Genomic DNA, 27879 nt, shown 5'->3' with positions numbered 1-27879 from the left:
GCCGAGTCAGCAGGTAAATAACCTGCCGCGTCAGCAGGTAAATAAAACTGGCCCGGCCCACCAGGGTGCTTACCCTGGCGAGCCGCGAGCCGACCCCTGGTCTAGACCATATATTTTGAAAAAACATCCAGTATTATAAACATAAGGAATGATTTTAAACAGAAACAAATCGTTTAAAATTAAGAATTTTTGAGGATTGTAGAGGTTTATAAAATATTTCATGAATCAAGTCTCCTTTACTAGCTTAATACATCATTTCAGATCTGCCTTGTTTAGGCATTAGGCTATATGGTGCCTGTCCAAACCCAGCCCTGAAAAGCCTCTGCTCAGACCTACCGTCCTCCTGGTAGGGAAGAAGCCCCGCTCACCCTATTTGGGGTAACTCTTATCCCCTCTGCCCCTGCCTGCTTGCCACTGCCTCTTTACCTCATCCTTCACCCAGGCTGCAACCCTGTCCCTGATTTTGTCCAACCGCATGAATCTCTCCCTTCCCCGGCCGCACGTGTTTGAACAGCCCGTGAATGCAATTCACCGCCCACTGCACAACTTTGGCAGTTTCCCCTCCCTGCACCCCTCGCAGCAGGGAGCACGTTCGGAATCCCAAGTGCGGGCACAGTGAGGGCAGAGGAGGATTCAGCAGGTATTACCGCGCATGCTCAGCAGCCAACTATGACGCTACCGGACTCCCTCGTCTCTTCGGGGAACGCGCTCATTTCAGGGCAGAGGCTTCAGCGGTAGCTACTGCGCATGCTGAGAAGTCTGAGCAGGCTCAGTAACAGCTTAGGGACCAAAACCCGAACTGACTTGACTCAGCCCATGATCACCCCGCATCCTCAACTGCCCCAGCAGGCCCCGGTGTGGACACCAACTGCCTCGCGCCCGCGAGTAGCCGCTAGGCGGAGCGCTGCTGCTTCGCCTTCCCCAAGCTGTAGGGCCGCGCCCCCGCCTTCGACGGGTGAGTAAGCGGGGCAGCCTCCAAAGCACCCGCCTCCCCCCTTCACACCCGGGGCCCCTGCTCGCAGCGCCGCTCCGGACGGGGGGCCCCAGGCTCGGCTCGGCCCGGCCGGGGGGGGGGCCGCAGGCAGCAGTGACGCTGGTGAGGAGCGGGGGGGATGGTGCCGGGGGGCTGCTGCTCCGACCCAGCCCCTGCGCGCTCCTTTTGCGGGCCGTGGCTGGCCTGCGAGCGAGGATGGTGCAGAGCGGAGTGACACCTACCCCCCCTGCCCCGGCCAACATTTTTGGGCCGGACCCGTGCCTGTGCTGGGACCCGGGGCCTGTCTGTGGTCTGTAGCGCCCGTCGCCACAGGGGCTCAGGCCCACAAGCGTCAGGTATCCTCCGTGGCCCTGAGTCCGCCTGACGCTCCCTGCTGGGCTTACAGCCCCACGTTGCTGGGTTTTGTTTTGTTATTTAATTTAAATGTTTGTATCACTCACGTTGGTGGTCGAGAGCCACGCGAATCAAGGGGGAAGCTGGCAGACTGTGCGGAGGAAACTGAAAATGGCTCTTAAGCTAAGGTCCGGTTAGTCCCAAATGTACATAAACTGGCAGAACCAGCCGGCAGTTTCTCTCTTTAAACCCTCTTAGTTTGAGTTTGCCAAAGCAGCCAAAAGGTTTTAAAGAAACCCTCTTAGTTGTAACAGTTTTAAGTGGGGTAATGTCGTAGATTCTCCATCACTGGCAATTTTTAAATAAAAGTCGGATTTTGGACGTTCTAGTTCAAAGAGGATTTAACATGGGCCTAGCATTTGCTGAATTAGCTAAGGGGGGCAGACTAGGTGATCATGGTGGTCCCTTCTGCCTTATAATCAATGAATTTATTGAAGCCTTTGCAGGACTGGGACACTACCATGTCTAATTACAATAAAATATTTAACATTGATGGATCCTTGGCATTTCTGCCACTATTTGCTCTAAGAATTCAGGTTAATCAAAAATAAGGTTCGCATTCTGTCTACAGTATAAAAATAACTTTGTTTAAATATGTTTGAACCCAATATGGTATGGCCTTTTGGCAGGGAAGGAGGGAGGAGAGGGGAACTGGATGAAACAGAAAGAACCGTGTTATAATTATGTTATGACTTGTTTTAATTGTTTTAGACAGAGAAATGAAAATATGGCTCTCTCTCCTACACAAACAAACCACTGTTGTTTTTACTGTTTGTGTCATCAAAACCTACTCAGAGGAGCACAAAGATAAAATTGCCAATGACTGGTTTCAGCTGAGGTGCTGAAGTTCAAGTAATCACAGATACCATGCAAATGAAAATTGATCTCATGATACTACAAGTTTCACAGTCATAGACTCTTCCAGGAGGAACAAGTTAGGCAATATCTAAATGAATATGAAAAACAAGCTGAAAAAAATCAGAACTTTCAGACCTTATTTTTAATGCATTTTTTAATCCACATATTTATGAGACAAAAAAGATTATGCTTGAGAGTTATTAAAAAGTGGCAAAATTACATTAACCTTGCAGGAACAAGACCCATGGATTTCCTCTCAGGATGAGAGGCAAGAATTAGTAATACGAAAGCCATATGGAAATTATTATTGCAGGACACAAATGGTGGTAAAGGAAAAAGTGGCTTTTATGTCTGCAGTCTCTAAAGATTTGGTAAAAAGTAGCTTTTTCATATATAGGAGTTTAGAAAGCTGTGAGTAAAGTAGGTATGTAAGGGTTTTGGAGAAATAAAGACTAGTGAAATATGGATTACACAATCATGCACATGGAAAATATCAGATTTTACAGAATCCTTATGGAACGAGAGATGTTTCAGTATCTTTGTCTATAGTAGGAGTAGCTAAATTGGTAGATTTCAAATATTTTGAGTCCCATAGCTAAACCCTACTCCCCAAACCAGGAGGAAGAAACTGGAACAACTCTCACAAATGTTTGAGACTTCAGGAGTTGAGCCACCAATTTTGTTTCAAGTGAAACTCAGTCACCTACATTACTGACAACAGGTAAAAAATAAGTTAATGTGTGCAGCTACATTCCAAGGCAAAATGCATTATAATTAGGCTTGGTAGAATTCAATTTTTATTTTATAATTTCAACAGATAATATTGACTGCTTCCTTTTTAAGTATTTTTTATTTTAAATTCTTCACAATTGTGCATGTTGGGATGGGTTTTAGCATTTTTTTTTTGTCAATTTTTAGAGATTTAAAATTTCACAGTTGAGAAATTATGGGCAGGTCAGAAAGTAGGGAGGGCCTGACAATTATTTAATAGAGGAAGTTGAAATTTAAAAAATTAAAGCTTTATGACCATTAAAATACAAATTGTCAACATCATGTGTCAATACACAAAGTAAATATCATTACAACAACTTAAATAAATTGCAGAAGCAGTTTAAATCCCATGGGTTTACCAGTGATAAAGTATCCTCTTGAAACAGTGCAGAAGGGTCCATTTACAAGTTGAACAGCCGTTTTCACTGATAAAGTCCTGTGATGGAGTTGTCTATATAACAGTTAATGGTCAGTTGCCAAGTTTATGATGTCTCCAAGTTCCAGTTAGGATCCCGGGGCCATTGAGCAAAGCATTGTACAAATCCATACAATAAGAGGGTCAGTGTCCCAAGTTTACAATCCAGGGTCTGAAATGTGTATGTTTACCCCTGTGGGAATTCTGCGCCAAAAACCTAAATTCCGTGCACTGTGTTTTAAAATTCTGCATATTTTATCTGTCGAAATAATGTATTATAATCATACCGGTTTCAGTTATTTTGGTTTATTTCAAAATATCTGTCAACAAGTATCTCTGTTACAATACAGATGGCAAAAAAGATTCAGGAAATGTTTTTTGACAAATAGATTCCTTACCAGGCTTATTAATACAGAACTTTGCATAATAATTCATTTAAACTACAATACAGAAACTTATTTTCCACACCCCTTCTCTGCACCCCTCAGAAGAAGTGCAAAGGTCTTTGCTTGGGGGAGTCAGGGGTAATGGAGGAGCTGAGCGAGAGGGAAGTAATTTCTGGAAAGGAGCCTGGAAGCGAACCTGGAGGATTGTTGGATGTGAGTGGGAGAAGTATGGAACATTTTTTGGGAGGAGGGAGGATTGTTAGGGAGTTGGGGTGCCTCCCCCAGGCAGACCCTGGCGGACCTCTAGCCTCTCCCATTCAGTCAGGCACATCTGCCCCTGTCCCCGTGTGTACCTGCACCCTCCACTCAGTCACCTCCTTACTCCTGTCCCCATGTGTCGCTGAACCCTTCTCCCCACATCCCTATGTGTCCCTTCACTGCCACTCAGCTACCCCCTTGATTGCATGTGGCCCTCCACCCCCCACTCCCATTAAACTCCTGGCCCAATGCTGTCACCCCAGTAGTTCCTGTGCCCCTGCCCCAGTCTGTCTCCCCCAACCCTTCTGTACCCCAGTCAGTGTGACCCCCAGCAGCTCTGGGTGCCCTGCGGTCCGTCACACCTCAATATCCCGTGCCTCTTCACCTGTCCCCACAGGCAGGGGGCTGTGAGGAAAGCATCCTTTCCGGGACTGACTGCTCTGGCCCTGAGCTGGCCGCTCTCTCTTTTGGTGCTATAGCAGCCACTGGTGAGTGTAATTGCAGTGCCTCTTCAGCAGAATGTAGTATTTTGCAAAGGGGGAAAAATCTACAGGAGACATGAATTCTGTGCATGCACAGTGACATAGAATTCCCCCAGGAGTATCAAGTGCACAAAATAAAAAATCACAGCTATATTATGGTGTTTCTGTCAGCGACACAGGGTAAGCACAAAGCAGTGGCTTGGAAATAGTGTAACCAGAATTCCCATTTCATAGGGTTTAGTGGCAGTTTGAGAAAACCAGGAAGCCAGTTGAAAAGTAGGATGTTCCTTAAAATCTGTAATCCTTGGATGGTGTAAAGCTTTACCTCATGGTTCACTAAAAGATGTCACATTCTCAAAGAGCATGCAATGTGTTGATTTTATCGTCTTTTTCCCAGTAAAGGCGATATGTACAAGAGTATGCAAACAGTGTATTTTTAGAAATTAGTTATGTTTATTCCTAAATCTTTTATTTAGAAATTTTATGAAGAGTTTAATATTGTTGAATTGATAGGTGACAAGAAATCTGATTTAAAAATATTTTTTTCTTGACCAATTGTAGCTGGAAACCTGTTGTTTGGACGCTGAACTATGACATCATGGCAAGATTTCACAGAAGAACGTGCATTATTTTGTTGCTTTTTATTTTATTCATTTGCTCCATGATGATGGCTTTGAAGACTCTGAGACCTGACAGAGCTGGTTTTGGGGATCCATTTGGACTTGGTCTCTTACCGGAACTTCAACAACGGACAACACTCTTAGAAAATAAACACAGTCCCCTAACTGCTGCCAAGGGGGATAGTGTAACACACACCAATAATTTGCACACTATTGCATTGAATAGCATTAAAACATCTATGGCCTCTGTAAGAAAGTTGGAAGAGGAATTGCCTTCCCCTAATTATAACTTTCATGTGTTCTACTACAGCTGGTTTGGGAATCCACAATATGATGGTAAATATATTCACTGGAACCATCCACTGGTGCCACATTGGGATTCCAAAATTGCAAACAATTACCCAAAGGGAAGACACAATCCTCCAGATGATATTGCGTCCAGTTTTTACCCTGAACTTGGAACTTACAGCTCTAAAGACCCTTCTGTCATAGAAGACCACATGCAACAAATGCGTTCAGCCTCTGTTGGTAATAAATGTTTGTTTATTTTTGGCATAGTAGTCATTTGTTTGACCTCAGATACTTGAGTAAACAGAACTGTTCACCTCCTTTGTTTTCTCTAGATATTGAAATGTAAGGGGACTTTGGGTTTTTTTTTTTTTTTTTTTCTTGGGTGTTTTTTTTTATTTTTATTTTTTTTGTACTTTATTTTTTTTAAATTAGGGGTTTTTTGGATTTTTTTTTTTTTGTGTGCACGGGAGATTTGTGTCAATGATAACTTCATGGGAACATATGTTTTTAACAAGTGACTTTGTACTTTATGTTCAATCCCTAACTTAGTCTCTGGTCTTCCAAGCTGCTTCATACAGATAGACTTGTTCAGAGCAGATGCAGGATTGGGGGCTATATCTATAGCTGTTTAGATGAAGGAATTTTATATTATTTGTTTACTTGTTTAACGGTACTCTGTGTAGTGTATAAAATAGAAAAATACAGATATAGGCATTTTTGTAGTGGATATGAAGTCTATCAAGTAGAGAAGATCAGTGCTAGATGTTTCTGTAATGGTTCTCAGGCAGACTTGCTTGTGTTTACCTGAGTGTCAGCTCCCTCACATCTCCAGCCTGTTAGCCACCCAAACAGTCTCTCCAGACTCGACCTTACTTTTCCTAGTTTAAAAATAGGTGCACCCCAGTCCACCCCTTTGAAGCAGCCCCTTATCCACTGAATACTTACAGAAATCCTAGGTTTGCTGCCTACAAGGGAATAGTGTACACACCAGCTTGTGTGATCATACTCAGGATCAGTACCTTGGTTAATATCACAGCACTGAGTTACATTTATAATGAAAACAACATAAGTTGTTCAAGCGATAATGACTAAAGATAATGGAAACATAAGGTCACACATAAAACAATTACAACCCACTTTCTAGAGACTAAATTTAACATACTAACTTCCAGTCTAAATAAGTTTCTCACACCCAAAGTCTCTTGCAGAGTCTTCCACCAAGGTAGGAAGAGATCCTGGTTTCATAAATGTAACTATATCGTCTGCTTATATCTTACGTGCAAGGTAAAGCTGTGTCTTTTTGCCTTTTCCTTCTATTCCCCAAAGTTCATTGTCTGTCCCCGGACAGACAGTGTACTGCCTCCCTGTTGATTTTTAGATCCCCCATTGTCTTTGTAAATGACTCTCCATTGAATTTCTTGAATTTGTTAACTTACAGTGCTTAATTTACATGCTAGAGAGACCGGTGAATAGGCATCCTTTGACAGAAAACTCCATTTATCAACTCCTGCCTCGACACAGATTTTAAAACATATATACTTACACTCTTTATATAGTATCTGTCTAGAAGTTTCACAACAATATTATTGACCAACATGATTGATCCTGGCTTTCATTTATGATTTCACACGATGTTCTTTGGTGAACCAGAATGTATGTACCAGGATCAGTGTATTGTAATCGCATTGCCAGTTGGCATCAAAGTGTTTGAGTCACAGTTTCAGAGGCTGGTTCAAGAAATCCCATAATAGACAATTATGGAATAACCTGTCCACAGAGGAACATTCTAGCCAACCACTATCACCTAATAATTGTTTTATGCCCTGATTTGTGAGGGATTATATCCCTTGTACAATTTTCCTCCTGTACTTTGTAATTAAGGAAATTCTTACTATCCATATACATGTCCAATGCTTCTTTGAAACTTGTTAAGCTCTTGACAACATTAATGCCTGGTAGAATGGGTTGTACTGTAGGCTAATTATTTATTTATTTATTTTAAACTTATAGACCAGTATTTCCTTTTATCTCTTAAATTTAAAATTTATTAATGAGTTTCATTGTTTGTCCCCAGTTTTTATATTAAATGAGAGGGAGAACATAAATAGGAGCACTCAGCTTAACTTTTCTATGCCATTCTTCATTTGATATACTTCTATTATAGCCCTTCTTATTTATTTCTTCTGTAAACTAGGCAGTCATAATCTTTTCTGTTTTTCCTCTTTTGGATTTCTTTTTATGCTTCTAATTATTTTATCATATGCATCTGGACCCCCTTCTCTTTCTACAGATATATTATTTGACCAGACCTGACCACAGTATTCAAGGTGAAGACTTACTGTCAATTGGTATAATGCCATTATAATGTTTTCATTAATATTTTCTATCCCAATCTTCATACTTCCTAACATTGTTAGCTTTTTTGACCACAGCTACATGTTGAACAAAGATTGATATGTTCATACCAGTGATGTTTTTGTTTTTTTAGAAACTTAAATTTCCTGTTGTTACTAACACTGGGACAGTTCCATTGGTGTTAGCAACAGTGGGAGCACTAGTGTGGGCAGGTTGCTGCTGACATTGTAAGCACAGTGGTGTTTTCTCTCACTGGCAAAGTGATTAAAACACTGGCAACAATTATCACCTTGTTTACAGTTTTATAACGTATAATCCTTTAAGCTTCAGGCCATAATCTTTACCTCCAGTAAAGCTGAATTGGTGGAGAACATTAGGAAGAAATTCCTGGTGTAGACAAGACTTGGTGCATTCTTCTTTTTGCCGAGTAATAACAGTTGATTTAGGACTCAGCAGTGTGTGTGAATAGTTTAAATTATTTCTTTCAGTGTACATTGCTGATACACCTGTATAAGGTTCCGCTGAATTTTATCTTGGTTCTGTCTAGTCTTGACTATCTCAAATAATTTCATTTTATTTCAGAGTTCACTTGCTTTTGTGGATCATTAATTGCTACAATAAACATCAGTCCTAGTATGGATGTTTGGGATACTGTTCACCTTTTCCTGTGCTGCAGAACTGACCATTATTCCCATTATTTGTCTCTTAGACAGTTTCTAATCCATCACAGTACTTTACATCTGGCCTTAGTTTTCTTACTAGCCTTTTATGTGGGCCTTTACGCTTTCAAACAGACTTAGTTAAATAAATTGGCTTTAACCAGTTCTATTATCCACTATTGTGGTGGTGTGGTCAAGGAATTCTAGAAGATTGGAGAGGCAGAATTTTCCTTTACAAGGTTCGTCCTTATCACGTGGTTCTGCTAGATATTTTATAACTTTTTATTTCAATTAATTTATCTGGTTCTGAAGTGTATCTCACTAGTTTATAATACATGGGTATGCCTAATAGGTCCAACTTTTGCTATCCTCCATCAGTGTCTGATTTTAGTGAGATTGCGCTGCTAACAAAAATATTCAATCACTTGAACCTTAAATTCTTTCAGATCTCTGGAATAAGTACCAGGTTCTAGTGGCTTGCTGCTATTTACTTTTTTAGTTTGTTCCTCCCTTTGCCACTTCAGTCTCCAAGAGTACTTCTCTTTTTTACCTGTGAAGAGAAGATCTGTAGTAAGTATCTTCTTAACAACATCTGGGGTGAAGACTGATACAAAAATATAAATCAGAGCAGTGCAGAGAAGCTGCCTTTTTCCTCAGTTGTTCCCTATGTGCCTTAACATCCAGTGCACCCATTGATTCTTTGCAGGCTTCCTGTTCCAGGTGTATTTTGAGAATTTTATTATTCTTATATGCTTATCTATGTGCTCTCCTCATGCCCTTTTACTTTCCATCTTAAATTTTTCTTCTCATATTTATCCTTTTCTATTGGTTTCACTTGAGCTGGATTTCTCTTTTTTCTATAACATGGCCATTGAACCATACTGGATTTATTTTGTTTTCCATTTCTTCCTTTTTTTATTTAGCACCATGCAAATGTCTTATGACGGAATTACTGTATACTCATTATCCTCCACGATTTTCTCAACCATGTCCCAACTTGATATCTGACCAGTTTATGTGCAGGTAGTTGCACATTGTATTTTTCCTATTCTATTAGATTTTGTTGCTGGTTCAATCTCCTAAATGTCATGCTCTCAAATATCATTTTCTGAGCTTGGAGGTTGGTAGTATGTTCCTACTTGTACTTGTATTTTTATATTTGGGGGTTAGTTTCCATACACATTCTTCTGTAAAGTCCTCTTCACTCAAAATTTTATCTCATTAGAGTGTATGGAATCTTTTAGATATAGTACCCACTCTCCCACTTCTGTGAACTAATGTCATTCATGTATAATTACTTTAATACCTGGCTATAAATCCCAGCAGTTGTTGTCCTACTGCATTTCAGAAATACATATTATTTCAAAGTTCTGTTCCAGTGCAAGTCATTGTTTGCTAATGTATTCTGTCTCAGCTTCTCTGACACTTTTTACAATATGCATATCAGATGTACTTTTTTAAAGTAACGTGGTATTTTTCTCGAATGTACAAATAAGTTATTTGGGGAAGGTATATTTCCTTCCTTTGACTTATTTTCATATTCAGCAGCAACTAGTGCCATATTTCTCTGTCAACTAAAAATATAGGGCATTTTTCCTGAGACTTATAACTCGGGAATAATTTCATTAACCTTTTTTCCTTTTTTTTTTTTTTTTAATTCTATTCTGTGTCATTTTTGTTTGTTTTTTTTTATTGAGGAAGCAAGAGCTAGAAAAATCTGAAAGTGTAGTCTTTTAAGTGTTTAGTACAGTTGGATGGACAAGACGGGAAAAGGAGATTGCTGTTGCATTGGGGTCTGAAATTGAATTGTTTCAAGATAGTGGTACTGGCAATCCTGTTTGTGGACTTGTAGAATATGCATATGCTATGTATTTTCCTCCTGGGGAAATCCTGGACTACTGGCAATCTTATTATACTGTCTGCTTCAATTTGACTTATTTCTTAAGGAATCTGTCTAAAGTCTAAAAGTTGTTTTTGTTATTGAAAAGAAAAAGGCTCTTCAGATGGACCAGAAAACATTCCTCTGCTAGATTCTTGTGGGAATTTTCTAGGTTATTATTTTATAATTTCTTGATTTACTCATCATAGATTTTCATTTAAACTTTAGCCTGGATACCAGTAGTCAGTGATTTATACAGAACTATGCATAACCCATGCATTAACTGAGTCTTATAATAGTGGCATAACTTATTTCTCATGATATAGTGGTGGGCCTGATCTAATCCCATTAAATTCCGGAAACTTTGCTATTGTCTTTAATGGGAACAGAATGAAATGATCCAGTGATTATATGTCAGTGTTAGCGTTTCCAGTGGAATTAAAATTTTAATTGCATTTCCATAAAATACACAATGCTATTCAAAATGTTTTTAAAACATTAAGTACAGGAATAAATCTTATTGAAAAGACTCTTGTGCCAAATCAATTTATGGCTGTTTTTTTGTAAGTATGTAATGTTATTTTCAGATCTTTGTTGTCTATGGACCATATGATTTATGGTCCACTGGCTGTGTCTACAAAGTAAGACCCATGTGCCATCCTTTTCCTTGATCTAAAGGCAACCTGTGACAGTCCATCAATAAGAATATTGTGCAGAGATCATGGGTAGTGTAACCTTTATGTAATAACTAAGTCTTTTAGTTAGTAAATATACTGTTGCATTTAACATCACTCAGAGGAATGGGGGGGAATTGTACAAGGCACTTAAAATTCCACCATGGCAATTTCTGTACCTTGCTTATTTGACAATCTGCATACAATTATAACGTTTGTGTGTTCATCTGCAGTAATTGCATAGTCAAATTAGGTGTGTAGCTGCATTTGAAAGCCTTGCCCTTCACTTGTTTCATTAAAAAAAAAAAATTCAAACCATAATTATGTATTGTTCCTGGCTGTAAGAAGTATTTTCATATATATTTTTATCAAATGCCAGTCTTACTCAGAAATGACAATTATTCAGTTAGCTGTATAAACTATGTTATACATTAACATGATATTTATACCTTTCGTGTACACACTTCTGTTTCTTTAAACTTTTAGTAGGCATAATGTTGTTTTTGGTGGCATAACTCAAGCTCATATTTTATATCTTAGGTGTCATAGCCCTTTCTTGGTACCCTCCTGGTATGGCTGATGAAAATGGGGAACCTGGTGAAGATTTGGTGCCTGTTATTTTGGATAATGCACATAAATATAATCTAAAGGTATAGTAATTTTAAAGTGTTCATATTCAGTACATCTCTAGATCAAATGTACAGATATATGTTCATAAACTATATAATTAGTTCTCTTTTAACAGTTGTATATATTTTGGATTTAAACAGACTTAAAGCATTATTTTTCATGGAGCGTGGCATGTAGAGAATTTCAAAGTGAATTTTTAGTTGTTTAGCTTTCATGAAACTAGACCGTTTATCTTGATTTTTAAGCTGCTTTATCTGTGTTCATTCCTTCTTGTGGGTTTTCTATTCACTTACCTTTTGAAGTCATTGTATAAATGTTCTAAGAATTTTAAATTCTCTTTTGTGAATATGTACCACCTATTTTAAGAGGTCTGTAATAGAGTTCAATTCATAGGAACTCCTTAAATGACTTATTTAATTGTAATACTATAGTGATGAGTAATATAATTTAAGATAGAATAAACCATCAGACTTCATTAATTGTAGTTTAAAAAAAAAACTTTTACTTTAAAGTTCTTTCTATAGTCAAATAAATTGGTCACTTTTTTTTTTTTTTTTTTTTAAATTGATGGAAGCAGCATTGGTTCATTTTCTACAATAGTAACCCAGAACCTCTAGTTTAAATAAAAATTGGCTTTTTAAAAAGAAAAAATGCTAGAAAACACTAATTTCTACAAGAAGTATTTTAATAACTTAGTACTATGACTGCAACAACTTTTTAATAACACTTTAATATTATCCTTTTTAAGAAAACAAACCCTGTATGAACAGAATGTGCTTGGACATTCATGAGTTAAATGTGGATCCATTTCCACAAATAGCCTGTAGGCTAGTGGAAGCAGTATGTGTTAAAGCAGGGGTGGGCAAACTTTTTGGCCTGAGGGCCACATCCGGGTATGGAAATTGTATGGCAGGCCATGAATGCTCACGAAATTGGGGTTGGGGTATGGGAGGGGGTGAGGGCTCTGGCTGGGCGTGTGGGCTCTGGGGTGGGGGCCAAAAATGAGGCGTTCAGGGTGCAGGAGGGGGCTCTGGGCTAGGGCAGTGCAGGGTGGGGATTGAGGGCTCAGGCTGGGGGTGCAGACTTTGAGGTTGGACTGGGGATGAGGGGTTTGGGCTGTAGGAGGGTGCTCCAGGCTGGGACTGATAGGTTCAGAGGGCGGGAAGGGGATCAGGGCTGGGGTATGGGGGGGGGTGCCTCAGGGGTGCAGGCTCTGGGTGGCGCTTGCCTCAAGTAGCTCCCGGAAGCAGCGGCATGTCCCCTCCTACACGGGGGCACGGCCAGGCGGCTCTACTGCGTGCTGCCCCATCCGCAAGTGCCGACCCTGTAGCTCCCGTTGGCCACGGTTCCCGGCCAATGGGAGCTGCGGGGGCGGCACTTGGGGCAGGGGCAGCATGCGGAGCCCCCTGGCTGCCCCTATGTGTATGAGCTGGAGGTGGGACATGCCGCTGCTTCTGGGAGCTGTGCGGAGTGCCCCCCGACCCTGCTTCCCAGATGGAACACCGGAACAGGGCGAAACCCAGACCCCGCTCCCCAGCTGGAGCTCGAGGGCCGAATTAAAATGGCTGGCAGGCCAGATCCAGCCCTTGGGCTGTAGTTTGCCCACCCCTGTGTTAAAGTAATGGAAACAAATTGACTTCTGAATGATCAGTATAAACAGTATCTCCACCAATAGATGCTGATGTATCTTTATCTTAGTGTTAAGTCATTGTCTTGTGTGTTATGTTGGGGGTTTGAGTAGCACGTTAAGTCCTGCCTGTGTTGCTGGTGGTGTTACCTGCAGTGTTCCAATAAATCCTGGGATTCTATAAGTGACTATTACACTTTCTTCCCAGGTTTTTTGTGGTGTTCACAAAATCTCTGGAGATAGTATGTATTCCAGGGGAAAAGACTAGGGCAATGCTCTAGATGATAGAAGAGACTCAGTGTGGGCAGTGCAAATACCATGCTTTGTCTGGGTTTATTTGTCAACACCTAAAGAGAAGAATGCTTTGTGGTTAAGGCACAAAAACTAAGAACCTCCTCAAACCTTGCCACTTTCCATTTCAAGTACAAATGCACTTCTTTGACCTTGTCTTCAAAAATAAATGCACATAACACAGCGGACATAAAGGGTACAATTTTCAGAAGTGCCTAAGTAACTTTTGAAAATAGGACCTCGGCACTTTTAAAAATTTTATCCAAAATTAATAAAACAAAACGAAAATACTCGCATTCTTTTTCCTTCCGAGAGGAAAATTAGAGAGCGAGAATCACACGTGACAAATAACAGTTGTGACACTGAATGCAGTTCTGGAAGATGCTCAAGTACTACAATGATACTGGTGGAGTGCAGGAGATCTGGGTTCAGTTCCCAGCTCTGTCACAAACTTCTGTGTGACGTTGGGTCAATTTCTTTCTCTCTCTCTGCCTTGTTCTCCTCATCTGTAAAATGGGAATAATAATACCTCCTAGTCTTACAGGGTGTTATGAGGCTAGAATAGTTGTTTGTGAAGCAATCAGAAATCAGCTAAGAGTGCTGTAGAAAAGCATACACAAAGAAATACACCCCTTTGTTGTGCTGTTAGCTTTCTAAGTAATAACTGAATTTCTTCAAGCAGAGAAAAGACTGGAGGAAGGGACAAAATAAGGATTACAGGAGTTAAAATCTTAACTTCTCTATTTCTTTTCCCAAGTCCTGGTTATGTATCTACCTTTTGAATTCTATGGATAAAGGGACAAAAAGCAATTTTGACTTTGAAAGAGAAAAATCAGCAGATCCTATGACTGTTATGTGTAAGTCCCTACCTAATTCACGGTCCGTTTTGGTCAATTTCACGGTCATAGGATTTTAAAAATCATAAATTTTCATGATTTCAGATATTTAAATCTGAAATTTCACAGCGTTGTAATTGTACTGGTCCTGACCCAAAAAGGAGTTGTGGGGGAGTCTCAAGGTTATCGTAGAGGGGGTTATACTGATACCCTCACTTCTGCACTACTGTTGGCAGTGGCACCGCCTCAGAGCTGGCTGGCCAGAGAGCGGCAGCTGTTGGCTGGGAGCCCAGCTCTGAAGGCAGAGCTGCCACCAGCAGCAGCACAGAAGTAAGGATCGTGTGGTATGGTATTGCCACCCTTACTTCTGAACGGCTGCTGGCTGGGGGCCCGGCCAGTAGGCACCACTCTCCGGCCGCCCAGCTCTGAAGGCAGCGCAGAAGTAAGGTTAGCAATATTGGGATCCCCTTAAAATAACTTGTAACCCCCCCTTTTGGGTCAGGACCATCAATTTGAGAAACGCTGGTCTCCCCCATGAAATCTATAGGGTAAAAGCACACAAAAGATCATATTTAATAGGGGGAGACCAGATTTCATGGTCCGTGACGTGTTTTTCGTGGCCGTGAATTTGGTAGGGTCCTAGTTATTTGCAAGGGAGATTCAAGTTATGTGCATTTTATCAATCCCAAAGGTAGGATAAAAGCAGAATAATAACCCATTGAAGCTGGCAAACATGGAGCCCAAGCATGTCTTGCCTAATTTAAGGAAAGCTATGTTGTTCTTCCAGTCTAGGGTTTTTTTATTATTATTTCAGTTGGGTATTGGATTTTGCATGTTTGGGTTTTATTCTGAAGCTTGGCTTTTTAGGTGGTGTGGTTATTTATCTTTTTATTTCATTTAAAGTAAATAACCACTTAAATGGTATTATGTTTAACACATCTTTTGTCTCCTTACACTACATTTTTAATAAAGTGTGTCACTCTTGCATTGTAGCCAAATGTGTTTTCCATGCTAAAATATTACTAGTCAAGATAATTTTTTACCAAATATCAGTTCACATTAAATGTTCATAAGTTATTAAAGTCAGTGTTGTTCAGTGGTTAAAGGGGACATGGAGCCAGGACTCCCGGGTTCAATTCCTGGGTCTGTCTCTGACTTGCTGTAGTATGCTGGTCAACTCATCATTGCCTTTCTGTTTGTGTCTTTCTCTCCCTGGGTCCTCCTATCCATTTTAAAGTAGGGTAAAATACATTACGTTTTGAACACCTCTGTGATGTAAGTATGTCAATAAAATAGTTTGAGACCCTCTGAAAGATACTGAGAAAAGCAGACTTATACGCCTCAAAAAGCTATTGGCACTTCTTCAGATGCCATGTGCCATCAATTCCCTTGTGAAATTAAAACCAAATCCTATGAGTTACGCTTCCAGAAACTGTTTTTAATCCACTTCTTTTAACTGTGTGCCTTGAATGATTCATAGAAATAATTATCAACAAAAAACCCCCTCTGCGTCCAGTATCAGTTAAATGATGGATTGGATTAACTGAAATGAGTAGTTTTAATGCAACTTTAGGGTTGAGAAATAACTGTTCAAAAGTCAGAGAACATTAGTTTGGCCACATTGGATATTCTGACTATTTTATTGTATAGATTATTTAATCTTTCATTAGGAAGGCTAGAACTGAGAATACAAGTTCTCTAAAAATACCATCTATTCAAGATTCTCACTTGTCAAATCTTGACTCCCTAGTCCAAGGCAGGCAGGCAGACGTTCCTAGCTGTAAAGGTTTCTTGGCCCCTTCGGTGAGTGGTAGTGCTATTGCACTGTGAACTTTGAAAATACTTACTTGTGCATTTCTCGTACTTGGGAAGTATGCTGCCAGTTTTGTGTCTTGTCTTTTGAGCCAGCTGACTCCACATGTTCTTAATAAATATTTGATGTTGGCCTGCTTATAGAGGCTGGGAGTACATGTGCTTGGACAACTGGCTGCTCAAATACGCCACTTCGGAGTGTGTCAGAGGGCAATATATGACCCATTCGTGTGGTGGTGATTCATCATGACTAAGGCTACGTTTTAGTCACCAATATTTTTAGTAAAAGTCATGGACAGGTCACGGACAAAAATTCACGGCCTGTGACCTGTCCATGACTTTTACTAAAAATACCAGTGAATAAAACTTGGGGGGCGGGGAGGGCTCCCTGGGGGTGGGTGGCCCAGCTGCTTGGGGGGGGGGGGCGACAATGCTGATATTGGGGGGGCGGGGGCCTGGGTCGCAGCATGTGGCCAGGGACCCCCATTGGTGCCGGGGGGGGGGAGCGATTGATGGTTCCGGTAGGCTCCCTGCCAGGCTCTGCAACTGCCCCCGGGCAGCAGCAGAGTTTGGATGTGGGAGGGGGTTGGGGCACTGGACGGGGTGAGGCGGTCACCTGCAGGCACCATCACCACAGCTCCCATTGGCCGCAGTTCCCGCTCTGGGCGGAGGCAGTGTGCAGAGCTGCCTTGCCACGCCTCCACCTAGCAGCTGAGCGAGGGGGATGTCGCCGCTTCCGGGGAGCCCCCCAGGTAAGCACCGCCCAGAGCCTGCCTCACCTCGTACAGTGCTCCAACCCCCTGCCCTCTCCCACACATAAACTCTGCTGCTGGAGACGGGGGCCTGAGACTGCCCTAGCAGCAGCCGGTGCGCCTGTTGCAGGGCTGCCTGAGCTGCTCCTGATCCAGATGCACCGGCCACTGCAGAAGTCACAGAAAGGGACCACCTCGCAGCCTTAATCATGACAAAACAACGTAAAGTCCTAGTTTGGCCTCCAAAGACATTTGGAATACATACAAACTGCAAAACATGGCTCAATTCAAAATGTTTCTGCCCTACAACAGAATCTGAGACACTGATGATGTGACAAAATATAGAAGAGCAAGCAGGTGACCGCTCAGATCATGTTATAAACATTGGCCCTTATGGTTGTAATTGTATTTTCATGGCCTGTCTTCACATGAAATCATGTCAGTAGATATTGAGATTGTGGTGGAAAGAAATATCATAGGGACTCTCATACTGTATCACATCTGTGTAATGATACACTCTGGTTCACTCTGGCTTTGTGGCAGTCTGAGGATGATGGACATAAAGCTATAGCAAGACCCATAGCTGGGATAAGAGACCGCACCAAACTTACTCTTGTGCTGCTCTGTCCCCTTCCCAGCCTCCCAGCTATTGTCATAAAGTGGTTGAGGGTTTTTTCTGTCCTAGCACACTACATCATATTGAACTATAGATTAATGTAGCTATATGGAGCAACTATCTCTTACTGAGACATAACCCTGGTATTATATCTATACTTTTAAGTACCCCTTATAGCCCAATGTTGGTATTACATATATGCTCATAACCCAGAATGTTAACACCCCTTTATCCATTTCCAGTTCTCTGACTAAGGTTTTTCTCTGTTATCTATGAGACTGCCCCAGTAGTTCATACCATGAAATAAAGTGAGGGATAGGAGATACTGTATTAGTATAAGAACTAGTCAAATAATGGAAAAGACTTAATAATAAAAAGCCCAAATTTGAGTTGCTGCTATTTGTTGTTCAGGAATATGCAGAAAAATGTTTCAGATTCATACCTTAAGTACATTATTTATCTGTTAACTATTTGTCATGTGTATGTTGTTTATAATCAGCGAGAAGAAACAAAACCATATGAGCACTCACTTGAATAGTGAATACTCAAAGTGAGCAACTTACAGACAACCAATAGTCTAAAAGTTGCTCACCCAAAATATTTGGTGAAGACTTAGGAAAGCTTAAATATGTTCTCAAGTATCAGGAGTAGTTCACAAATGATGTGCAAAAAGACCTCAAAATTATTTTTTGATTCAGTTAATACTGGTTGAACAGTTCTCTTCAGCATTAGGAAATATAAAGATTGTAATGTATTTTTCCCTAAAGTGTTAATGGATTAAAATTAAAATCAGGAAGTTAGCAGAAAAGAGATTTGCAGTAGCATTGGAATAATTTTTTCTCAGTACCTATATTCAACGTCTATTCTTAGCACAGTGAATTTCATCTTCGGTATTCTATTTTGCAAGCATCCTTGTAATTTGAATGAGAAAATGATTAGAGTTAAAGATGATAGACTTGTCAATAAACTCAGAATCATTATGCAAAAGAAATTATTTTCAATCTAAAGAGAGAAAAACAAGGTCATATAACAGTGTGTAACTAGAAGTACCCTTGTCAAGTATGATTTGCCTCTTTATTGGACTGAAGTAAAAAGAAATAATAGGACAATTGAGGGAAGCTTAACAATCCTAATAATTTAGTCCAGCAGTGTGTTTCACTTTAGTTTGTGAAAAAATCTTTGTAATAGTGACAAATTTCACTTGAGACTGGCTGAATATTGGTTTTATTATATGCATTTTAACTTAAAAACTGCTTCTGAAAAACTGCCAGCATTGATTAATGTAAAAGCATTCTTCCTTTTAATTGGGTAGTTGAAAACAATGGAGTTTAGTTTGAAGTGAGCTGAAGTTTATAGCATAAATAATTTCATAAGCCCCATTCCTGAAATAGCATTGGTAGTATATTAGATTTAGTGCCTAGGTATTTATTGCTGTTGATGAACCTGTAAAACTCTAAATTAAAGGTAAACTTCTCACATTCTACATTTTAAAATCTAATTTCTCACTGAAAGCTCTCCTTGGAGAAATATTATCTGTAACAAATGGAATATATTGTTATTTAGAAATAGAATATAAAAAACTTTGATCAGCTGTAATCAGCTTTTGAACTGTAAATAGATCTTTTAGTTAACTAGCTTAGAATACTCTCTATATTTATGTATTTTAGTAGTTTTTTCCCAACATGCTTATTACTTACAGTAGCTTAGAAAAGCAATCTTATATAAAACTAGTAATAAAGAGTAGGTGTATAGTTTTCTATTTTTTCATCGAATCTGTGTTGTTAATCTTGGCAGTCCAAAAATAGTGAGTCTTATTGAGTTAGTCTTCAGGAATAGTGGTATTGAATAAATTACACACATAGCATTGTGGAGACTTTTCAAAATCCCTCTTTCTAGAGCTCTGTTGGTGTGCCTGATACTACTTAGAGAAATAACACCAAATGGCTTTTATGTACTGTAATGTTTTATGATCCATATTGCATTTATTGCATTTTCATTTTACAGGTCACTTTTCATATTGAGCCATATAAAGATCGAGATGATCGCAGTATGTACAGCAATGTGAAGTACATTGTAGACAAGTAAGTGCTTTCTAAAACATATGTTTTTGGCATTCACACATGCTCTGATAGATATTTCTCAGCTATTGTGTGAACTCTTAAATTGTATATGGTATGACCTGATCTTGAGAGAAATGAAAGGGGCTGCTTTGCTCGTAACTGACTGACCTAGAACTCAGACACAAGGTATGCACATTTTAAAGTATTGGGACATGCATGTTATGTGGAGATGCAATAGACAACTACATTTAAAATTTCTTCTTCTTTTAGTAGTTGCACATGTGCAGTCAACTCTTGGTGTTGGAGCACCAGTACATGGCCAGCAGAAACGTTTTCCCTCAGTGATACCCGTTGGGTGGCTTGAGTTCCCCGCTGCTGCATGCGTAGCCACTCCTAATCCCCCTCAGTTTATTCTTAACTCCTGCAACAGTCATTGGAATTATGATCTATACCAGAACAGTTGTTTTTCTCGGCCTTTGCGAACTTAGCATGTATGTATATAGTTAAGTCTAGTCTTTAGTGTTGTTAGGATAGATGTTAAGTTTTAGCTGTGTTATATAATAAAAATGAATTTTTTTGGACTTCTTGTTTCTTTTTCCCATTTTGGGTTTTGTCTGTTCACGCTACCAAGGTATGCCCTGATCACTGGGTTTCAAGCTTTGTGCTTCTTGCTCCAGGCCTAGGCCAGTGAGTGACCTACAAAATAGCTGCCTGAAGTGCTTTCAGGGAAGCACAAGTGAAGGACCAGTGCCAGATTTGCAGGGCGTTCAAGCCGAGGATGAAGGATAGGGAGAGAAGGCTGAAATTCCTGCTGATGTACGCAGTGCTCACCATTCCAGTCTGACTCTATGCCGAGTGCTGCAGCTTCAGTGAGAAGTGCACCTTCCACTTTATCGGAATCCCGGCACTGTTCTTCCTTGCCCATGCCGAGGAAGAAATACAAAGCTTCCAGAGAGACACCAGCCAGGAGATGGTCTCCACCCTCTCAGTCTGGTAAGAGGATCAAGACGGAGTCGAGTAGTGTGCACCTGAAACCTAAACACTTCTCCTCCAAGTCAGTGCCTAAGTCAGCAAAGTTGGCTTGGGTTCTGCAAGGAACACTGTTATCTTCTTTGGCCCTGCAACAAGAGACCACCTCAGTGCCAAGTATCCTGGAGACGTTTGCAGCAGCAAAAACCTGCTCTTCTTCTTGGTGTTGGTGTCTCCTTTCTTACAGGTGTCTGGTCCTTCGGCGCCGCTGCCACTTCTGCCACTGATTCAACCTCCAATAGTTCAGTTGCCTGCTTCCCGGACAGGTGGACCCTTGCAACTCTGTTATGATGGCATCACTGCTTTCATCGCCAGGCTCTCAACACTGGTCTCTGGCACTGATTGGATTGGCCCTGCCATCGTCAGAAGAAGGGGAATCCTCACTGGACTCAGAGGTGGGATCTTGCTTATCACAACCCTGAAGCAGGACCCGTCAGTCTCCGCACAGATCCTCTCTTTCCAACTACCCCCAGAACCCTTCAATTGGACCTGTCATGGGAATGTGGCCAGGACAATGGGATCCTGCCCTGTATCAGTGGCCGTTTTGGAACTCTTGCAGATTTCCCCCAGCTTCCAGGTATTCTCACCATACATACTCAGGACTTGTCTACGCTTACAGTGTTGCTGTGCCACTACAGTGCTTGGTGAAGACGCTACCTACGCCGACAGGAGAAAGCCTTCCATCGACATAGCACTGTCTACACTGGGAGTTCGGCACACCCCTGAGCAACATAGTTATACCGGCATAAGTTTGTAGCATAGACCAGGGCTCAGTGCCCTCATCTAGAAGGGCTGAGTCTATGCACCAAGCAGCTCCGTCCCCAGAGTCCAGCACTGGACCCAGTACCGAGCATCAACAGGATGGTCTAGAATGGGAAAACAGCCAGTAGAAGAGGTTCTACCCTCTCAAGTCTTGGATTCCTCTTTGCCCTCTCCAGAGGAGGCCATTTCATCCAGCACAACTTCACCTTCTCTTGATGATTTGAAGTTTATCAGGAGTTATTAAAGAGAGTAGATATCGAGCCGATAAAGACTTTATGGCAGACTCCATCCTTTTTGCCGCCCACCTATTAAAGGGCAGAAAGAAAGTAATATATACCCTCCCAAGGGTTTACCTTTATACTCGCCCACCTCTGGGCTCATTAGCTGTTGCAGTGGCTAATGAGAGAGAGTGACAGGAATACCAGCCTTCCACTCCCAAATCAAAAAATGCTAAGAGCTAGACTTATTCAGCAGAAAGATTTATTCAACGGAGGTTTGCAGTTGCATATCACCAACCAACCGGCTCTGTTGAGACAATATGATTTTAATTGGTTGGGTTCCATGGAAAAGTTCAATGAGGGCATAGTGGTCATGAGAACTTCACTGCAGGCGGGATTGGACTCAGCAGCTAGAACCATGGCCTCCACAGTGGCCGTACATAGATCAGAAGACTGCAGCCAGGATGGTCTTTCTGCTGAAGTTCAGAGTACTATCCAGGATTTGCTATTCAATGGTCCTTCTCTAGCCTCAGAGCAGAGAAACATCAAAGTCCATGGAGTTAGGGACTCTAGAGCAATCCTGAAGTCCTTTGGTTGTGCACATCTGCCCCGGTCAGGAAGCACGGTTGGCCGCAGCAGACACACTGTTCCTCTCCTCGACAGGACATATCAAAAAGAATTTCAGGGGTTATATGTGTAGGTCTCCACCTCCTGCTCTGTTGGCTCCAGCTCTGGGCCCCTCAAGACACACAGGAACCACAAAGCAGGCATTTTTAATGGGCCAGTCAAGGTTAACATACTAGTCTCTATCTCTCCAGACCTGAACCTCCTTTGCAAACCATCTTTCCCACTTTGGCTGTGCTTTGTCCCAGATTACTTTGGAGTGGGTCTTGAGCACTGTGGAAGTGTGATATACTCTCTATGCGCTGGCAGACCAAGTGCCAGCTCTTGCCAAGGCTGTAGGCGTCAGCTGAGCACTAACAAATTCATAGCTGGAAACCAGACCAGCTCACCTGTATGTTAGTATTGTTCAAGATAGATATTAGACTTATAAGTATGTGTTTAGTGTCCAGACTTTATGGAATGCTTATAAGTTGCTGCGTGAATTAATTTCACTTGTAGGTTTCATAACAGATGTCCTTTTACTGACATAGGCAAGCAAGCTCCTCTGTGCTTTCCTACCAGTCCCACTCCTTCATAGAGTATTGCAAAAGATAAGACAGGACCAGGCCAGAGTCTTGCTTACAGCCCCAGCATGGATCCATCAGCACTGGTTCTCCACTCTCATGGTGCTGTCAATGAAACCTCCAGTTTCACTTTCATTAGACTCGGATCTAATCTCCTAGGATCACGGGTGCCTACTCAACCTGAGCCTACAGTCCCTTCACTTAACTGCATGGAGGCTCCATAAGGTAAATGCTAGAGAGCAGGCTTGCTTGAGAGATATTCATGTGGTCCTGCTAAATAGTAGAATGCCTTCTACAAGAGCTATTTACCTTGTTAAGTTGCAGGATTTCACTATCTGGTCTCACCAGTATGGGGTATCACTGACCAGCTTCAGTTCAACATATTCTGGACTACTTACACCAAGATTTGGCAGTTCCATCAAAGTACATCTGGCTGTTGTTTCACCATTCCTGAAGTGGATAATTGCTCTATTTTCTCCAGTGAAATGGCCCTAATCAAAGTGCAAGACCCTGTTTCCCCCAGAGGATCTAAACTTACGTGCGCCCCTCCCCCCATCTGAATCATTGGCTACCTGCTCGCTGCTGCATCTGTCAATGAAGGTAGCATCTGTGGTGGCCATTATCTTGGCTAGAAGAGTAGGGGAGGTATGGGCAGTAATATCAAGGCCTTTATATACAATCTTTTTTAAGGACAAGGTTTACTTGCGTCCTCATCCATCCAAAGTTCATCCCACAGGTGGTTTCCTCTTTCCACATCAACTGGCCAATTTTTTTGCTTGTGTTCTACCCAAAAACATATATAACCAGGGAGGAAGAGTTTTTGCATACCTTGGCTGTCAGCAGGGCCGGCTCCAGGCACCAGCTCAGCAAGCAGGTACTTGGGGCGGCCAAGGGGAAGGGGCGGCACGTCGGGCACTTCGGCGGCGGGTCCCTTGGTCCCTCTCGGAGGGAAGGATGTGCCGCCGAAGAAGAAAGCAGCACGGTGGAGCTATCGCCAAATTGCCGCCGATCGCGGCTTTTTTTTTTCCCCCCCCGCCACTTGGGGCGGCAAAAACCCTGGAGCCGGCCCTGACTGTCAGAAAAGGCTTGTCCTTTCACCAAGACAGAACCAGTTACTTTTGTAAATCTTTCCAGTTGTTTGTAGCAGTGGCAGACAGAGTAAGAGGTCAGTCATTGTCCTCCATCCAGAAAACGTCTTCCTGGATTACATATGCATGAACTATGACTTGGCTAATGTCGCTCCACCTGACAGAGTCACAGCTCATTTGATGAGGTCACAGTCAGCCTCGGCAGATTTTCTGGCACAAGTTCCAATTGCAGACATTTGTAGAGTGTCAGCCTGCTCCTCAGTCCACACGCTTGCTTCCCACTGTACTGTGGTTCAAGACTCCAGAGATGATGCGAGAGTGGGATGAGTTGCTCTCCAATCTTTATTGAAATAGACTCTGATCCCGCCTCCTGTCTTACAGTTTGTGAGTCACCAAGAGCAGAATGCACATGTGCAGTCACTCGAAGAAAAACTGTTACTAACTTGTTCCATAACTGTCATTCTTTGAGATGTGTTGCATACGACCATTCCATACTCCGCCCTCCTACCCCTCTTCATCAGAGTTATGGCAAGAAGGAACTGAGGGAGGCTAGAGACGACTCTTCCCTTCATACCTGTGTGCAGTGGTGTGTAGCAGCAGATGGAACTTGAGCCACCCCAACGGGTGCCACTGAGGGGAAAAGTTTCTGATTGCTGTGCGCTGGGCACACCAATGCCAAGAGTGGAATGGACGTGTGCAACACATCTCAAAGACCAACAGTTATGGAACCAGGTTAGTAACCAATTTTTATCACATGCTTCATGACACCTTAGACTGACATTTCTAACTGCTTTTATTTAAGCTCTTAGACACTTGTATTTTTTTTTATTTAAAACAAAAAACTTTGTAGGCTGACAGGTTGCCAGCTAAACTTCTAATGGGCTAACCCATAATATCCTTAAATTCAATCCAGCCTGAGAGTCAGAGAAGTTATGAACAGCTACTAGTTTTTGTTTTATTGCTGCCACTTAGAGTATCTTCCATAACAATTCAGTGAATTAATGTTTTGCCTTTGAAAGGAAAGTGATAGCTACTTGTAGGACTTGACACTAATAATTAAGTTATGCAGTAGATTATTATCTCCTTGCTGTAATAGTACATAAATTTCCAGCATATGTATGGTTAAAATATATATTTGAATGGCCACATTACTGAATTAAATTCATCTTGAACATAAAGTTTTAAAATTCATAAAAAATTCTTCGGTTCAGTATGTGAAAGATTCTTTCCCAACTGGCATATTATTATGAATGTTTACCATATTGTTTGCTTTATAGATATGGAGGCCATCCAGCTTTTTACAGGCATAAGACCAGCACAGGCAGAACCCTCCCCATGTTTTATGTTTATGATTCTTATGTAACAATCCCTGAAATATGGGCAAATCTATTAACTGTTTCTGGATCCCAGAGCATTCGCAATACACCATATGATGGATTATTCATTGCACTTCTAGTGGAAGAAAAACATAAACATGAAATCCACAGAAGTGGTTTTGATGGAATTTATACATACTTTGCCACCAATGGTTTTTCTTATGGCTCATCTCATCACAATTGGCCAAGTCTAAAAGCCTTTTGTGACAGCAGCAACTTAATGTTCATTCCAAGTGTGGGACCAGGATACATTGACACCAGCATCCGACCATGGAATAACCACAACACCCGCAACCGTGTTAATGGGAAGTATTATGAGACTGCCTTCAGTGCAGCACTTTTGGTGCGACCAGAAATTATTTCCATCACTTCTTTCAATGAATGGCATGAAGGGACTCAGATTGAAAAAGCTGTTCCTAAGAAAACTGGACAGGTAACTTACCTGGATTACAAGCCTCATAAACCAACTATGTATCTGGAGCTCACTCGCAAGTGGTCTGAGAAATACAGTAAGGAAAAAGAACAATGGCTTATGTGAGGTGCCACTGCCCTTGTTTGTAAATACATTCAGTCCATCTCAGAGGTGGAAATGACGCTGGGAATTCTAATTCAGCCAATCAAGATGTCTTTTATCATAAATATACTTAAAAAAAATAACCTTTGAATGTAGTATGCGCTATTACTGTACCTGTTAGAATTAACTTTGACTCCTTTTAGGGGCTAAAATAATAGTGAGCAATATTGCATCTCTAGGCTATTTTAATTCGAGAATATTTTGTGAAATGCTAGATGCTTTTTATTTATAATCTGTATGTAAAGCTTACAGAAACTGTATCTGGAATAATTCAGAGGTGACTCAAGTAGCGTGAGACAGAATTTAGCATATTTACATTTATTACCTTTAGCTATAAAGCCGTGTTTCAGAGTTGAATACTACTGTGATTAGAATTTTGTCTCGATAGTTCCTCAGAGGATAAATATTTGTGGTGCATGAAATAATATAGCAATTGTTATATCATTTGTACACCTTGTAGCACGCGGAGAGTTTACTTTAACATTTGATTTGTCTGTGGTACAAACACTAAGAATGGTGTGAAATTGTTCTGAAATTTACAGCTTTTAAAGCTTTTGGTTTCAAAAATTGATGCAAGGTTATTTAACTCCAGATTAGTCTTGTATTTGGATTTTGCATTCTGTATTTTTTTGTAACTATGGAGTGTCAACAAAATGCATTGAGACCTTCTAACTAGATTAAAATTAAAGAAGGAATAACAAAATGAGGGGGGAAAGTATCTGAGTGATGAAATTGCTCAAAATAAGAAAAATCTGTTTCTTAAACAAGATTTTCTTTAATGTTTACCAGGGATAGACTTTTTTATTACTTATTGCAGACCTAGATCCAGTGTTTGGAAAAAGTTGAAAACATTACAAGTCACATAAATATTTACTAGTCCTACAATTGATTCATTTTCTAGAGCAGTCTTTGTTACATGATTTTAGCAGCACATAGTCTTCGGCCACTAGAATGAATTTGTCTGTTACCATTTGAAATCTTAGCTTTCAAGTTTTCAGACGGTTCATTGATTTCCTGCAATACTAAAGGTAGCAGCTACCAAAATCATGTCAGAATTCAGATGAGGAGAAAATAAAGCAAGATAGTAATTGAGTGATGGTCTTATTGCATTTCATAACATGTCATTGCTAGAAATGAGTGCTTAATACTGTTTGAAAGCTGAGATTCTCAGGTTTCAATTATTATAAATCATTCATTTGTAGACCTCGTTGTTTCTGAGACACTACTTAACAATGGTCTATGTCTAGCAATGCTTTTTTGGCACTTACCCAGTTCTGAATAGAGCAAATCCCATAGTGGTCCAAGTTTGGGGTTTCACTATTTGGTTTCATAGTTGTGGTGAATTTGAGAGTACTTTGGCAAATATTTAATCTGTAGCATAGTATAATTGCTTTTTTTATTTTATTTTATTTTATTTTATTTTTACTTACTTTAGGCCCTGATCCTGCATTGTGATTCACATGTAAACTGCCCATTGGAGTTCCATTGACTTAGTAGAATTTTGTGCAGGCACAGTAATCTGCCCATGCAGTCGCAATGCAGGATTGAAAAAGTGAAACTTTTTTTTTCTGAAACATGTTTAAATTTAATCTTAATGACATGATGTTGCTGATATTTGTTAGTGACTTCTTAATGTGAAGGAAGGAAGGGTTTATCTGAAACTTGTCTCCATAGATTAAAGACAGTTTTCACCAAACTTATGCAGGGAAACTGTCTGAAATTCTTTAACTGTTTTATACATCCAGGATGGCAAATTGTATGTAAGATTTCTCTTCAGATTATTTAAATGGTTCTATTAGTAAGCCCCCAGACATCATAGGCATGGAAATTTCAACTTATTTTTAACTAAGATTAACATATAGGACCATATTCTCAGCTACAGCCAAGGGGTGTGGGGTGTAGCTTACAAAAGGGGCTGCAGAGGAGCCATTTGTGGTTCCCAGTGGTGGGATCAGTTCTGCTCTGGTTGGGTCTTAGTGTAGTTTA

General features: G+C 40.9%; 1 protein-coding gene across 3 annotated transcripts; it reads left to right on the top strand.

Annotated features, from left to right (window-relative positions):
* The first annotated feature begins 751 nt into the window (after window positions 1-751).
* MANEA (mannosidase endo-alpha) lies at window positions 752-26587 on the top strand. 3 transcript variants are annotated; one of them, XM_024209199.3, is made up of 6 exons: window positions 752-955; window positions 2864-2966; window positions 5119-5705; window positions 11576-11685; window positions 19604-19680; window positions 25221-26587. In XM_024209199.3, the coding sequence occupies exons 3-6, from the start codon at window positions 5156-5158 to the stop codon at window positions 25855-25857; spliced, it is 1374 nt and encodes a 457-aa protein (XP_024064967.2). In that variant the 5' UTR covers window positions 752-955; window positions 2864-2966; window positions 5119-5155; the 3' UTR covers window positions 25858-26587. The 3 variants fall into 3 exon arrangements, with proteins under 3 accessions (XP_024064967.2, XP_024064966.2, XP_024064968.2); XM_024209200.3 differs by lacking the exon at window positions 752-955 and adding an exon at window positions 1315-1515; XM_024209198.3 differs by lacking the exon at window positions 2864-2966.
* The last annotated feature ends 1292 nt before the right edge of the window (window positions 26588-27879 follow it).

The sequence above is a fragment of the Terrapene carolina genome, unplaced genomic scaffold (assembly GCF_002925995.2).
Source record: "Terrapene carolina triunguis isolate 2854851 unplaced genomic scaffold, T_m_triunguis-2.0 Scaffold42, whole genome shotgun sequence".
NCBI classification, from domain to species: Eukaryota; Metazoa; Chordata; order Testudines; family Emydidae; genus Terrapene; species Terrapene triunguis.
This window is presented reverse-complemented; position numbering and strand designations above follow the sequence as displayed.

Coding starts and splice junctions, on each gene's coding strand:
- MANEA (XM_024209198.3), top strand. CDS start 5,156: ATGGCAAGATTTCACAGAAGAACGTGCATTATTTTGTTGCTTTTTATT. Junction 5,706..11,575: donor AATGCGTTCAGCCTCTGTTG/GTAATAAATGTT, acceptor TTTATATCTTAG/GTGTCATAGCCCTTTCTTGG. Junction 19,681..25,220: donor GTGAAGTACATTGTAGACAA/GTAAGTGCTTTC, acceptor TTTGCTTTATAG/ATATGGAGGCCATCCAGCTT.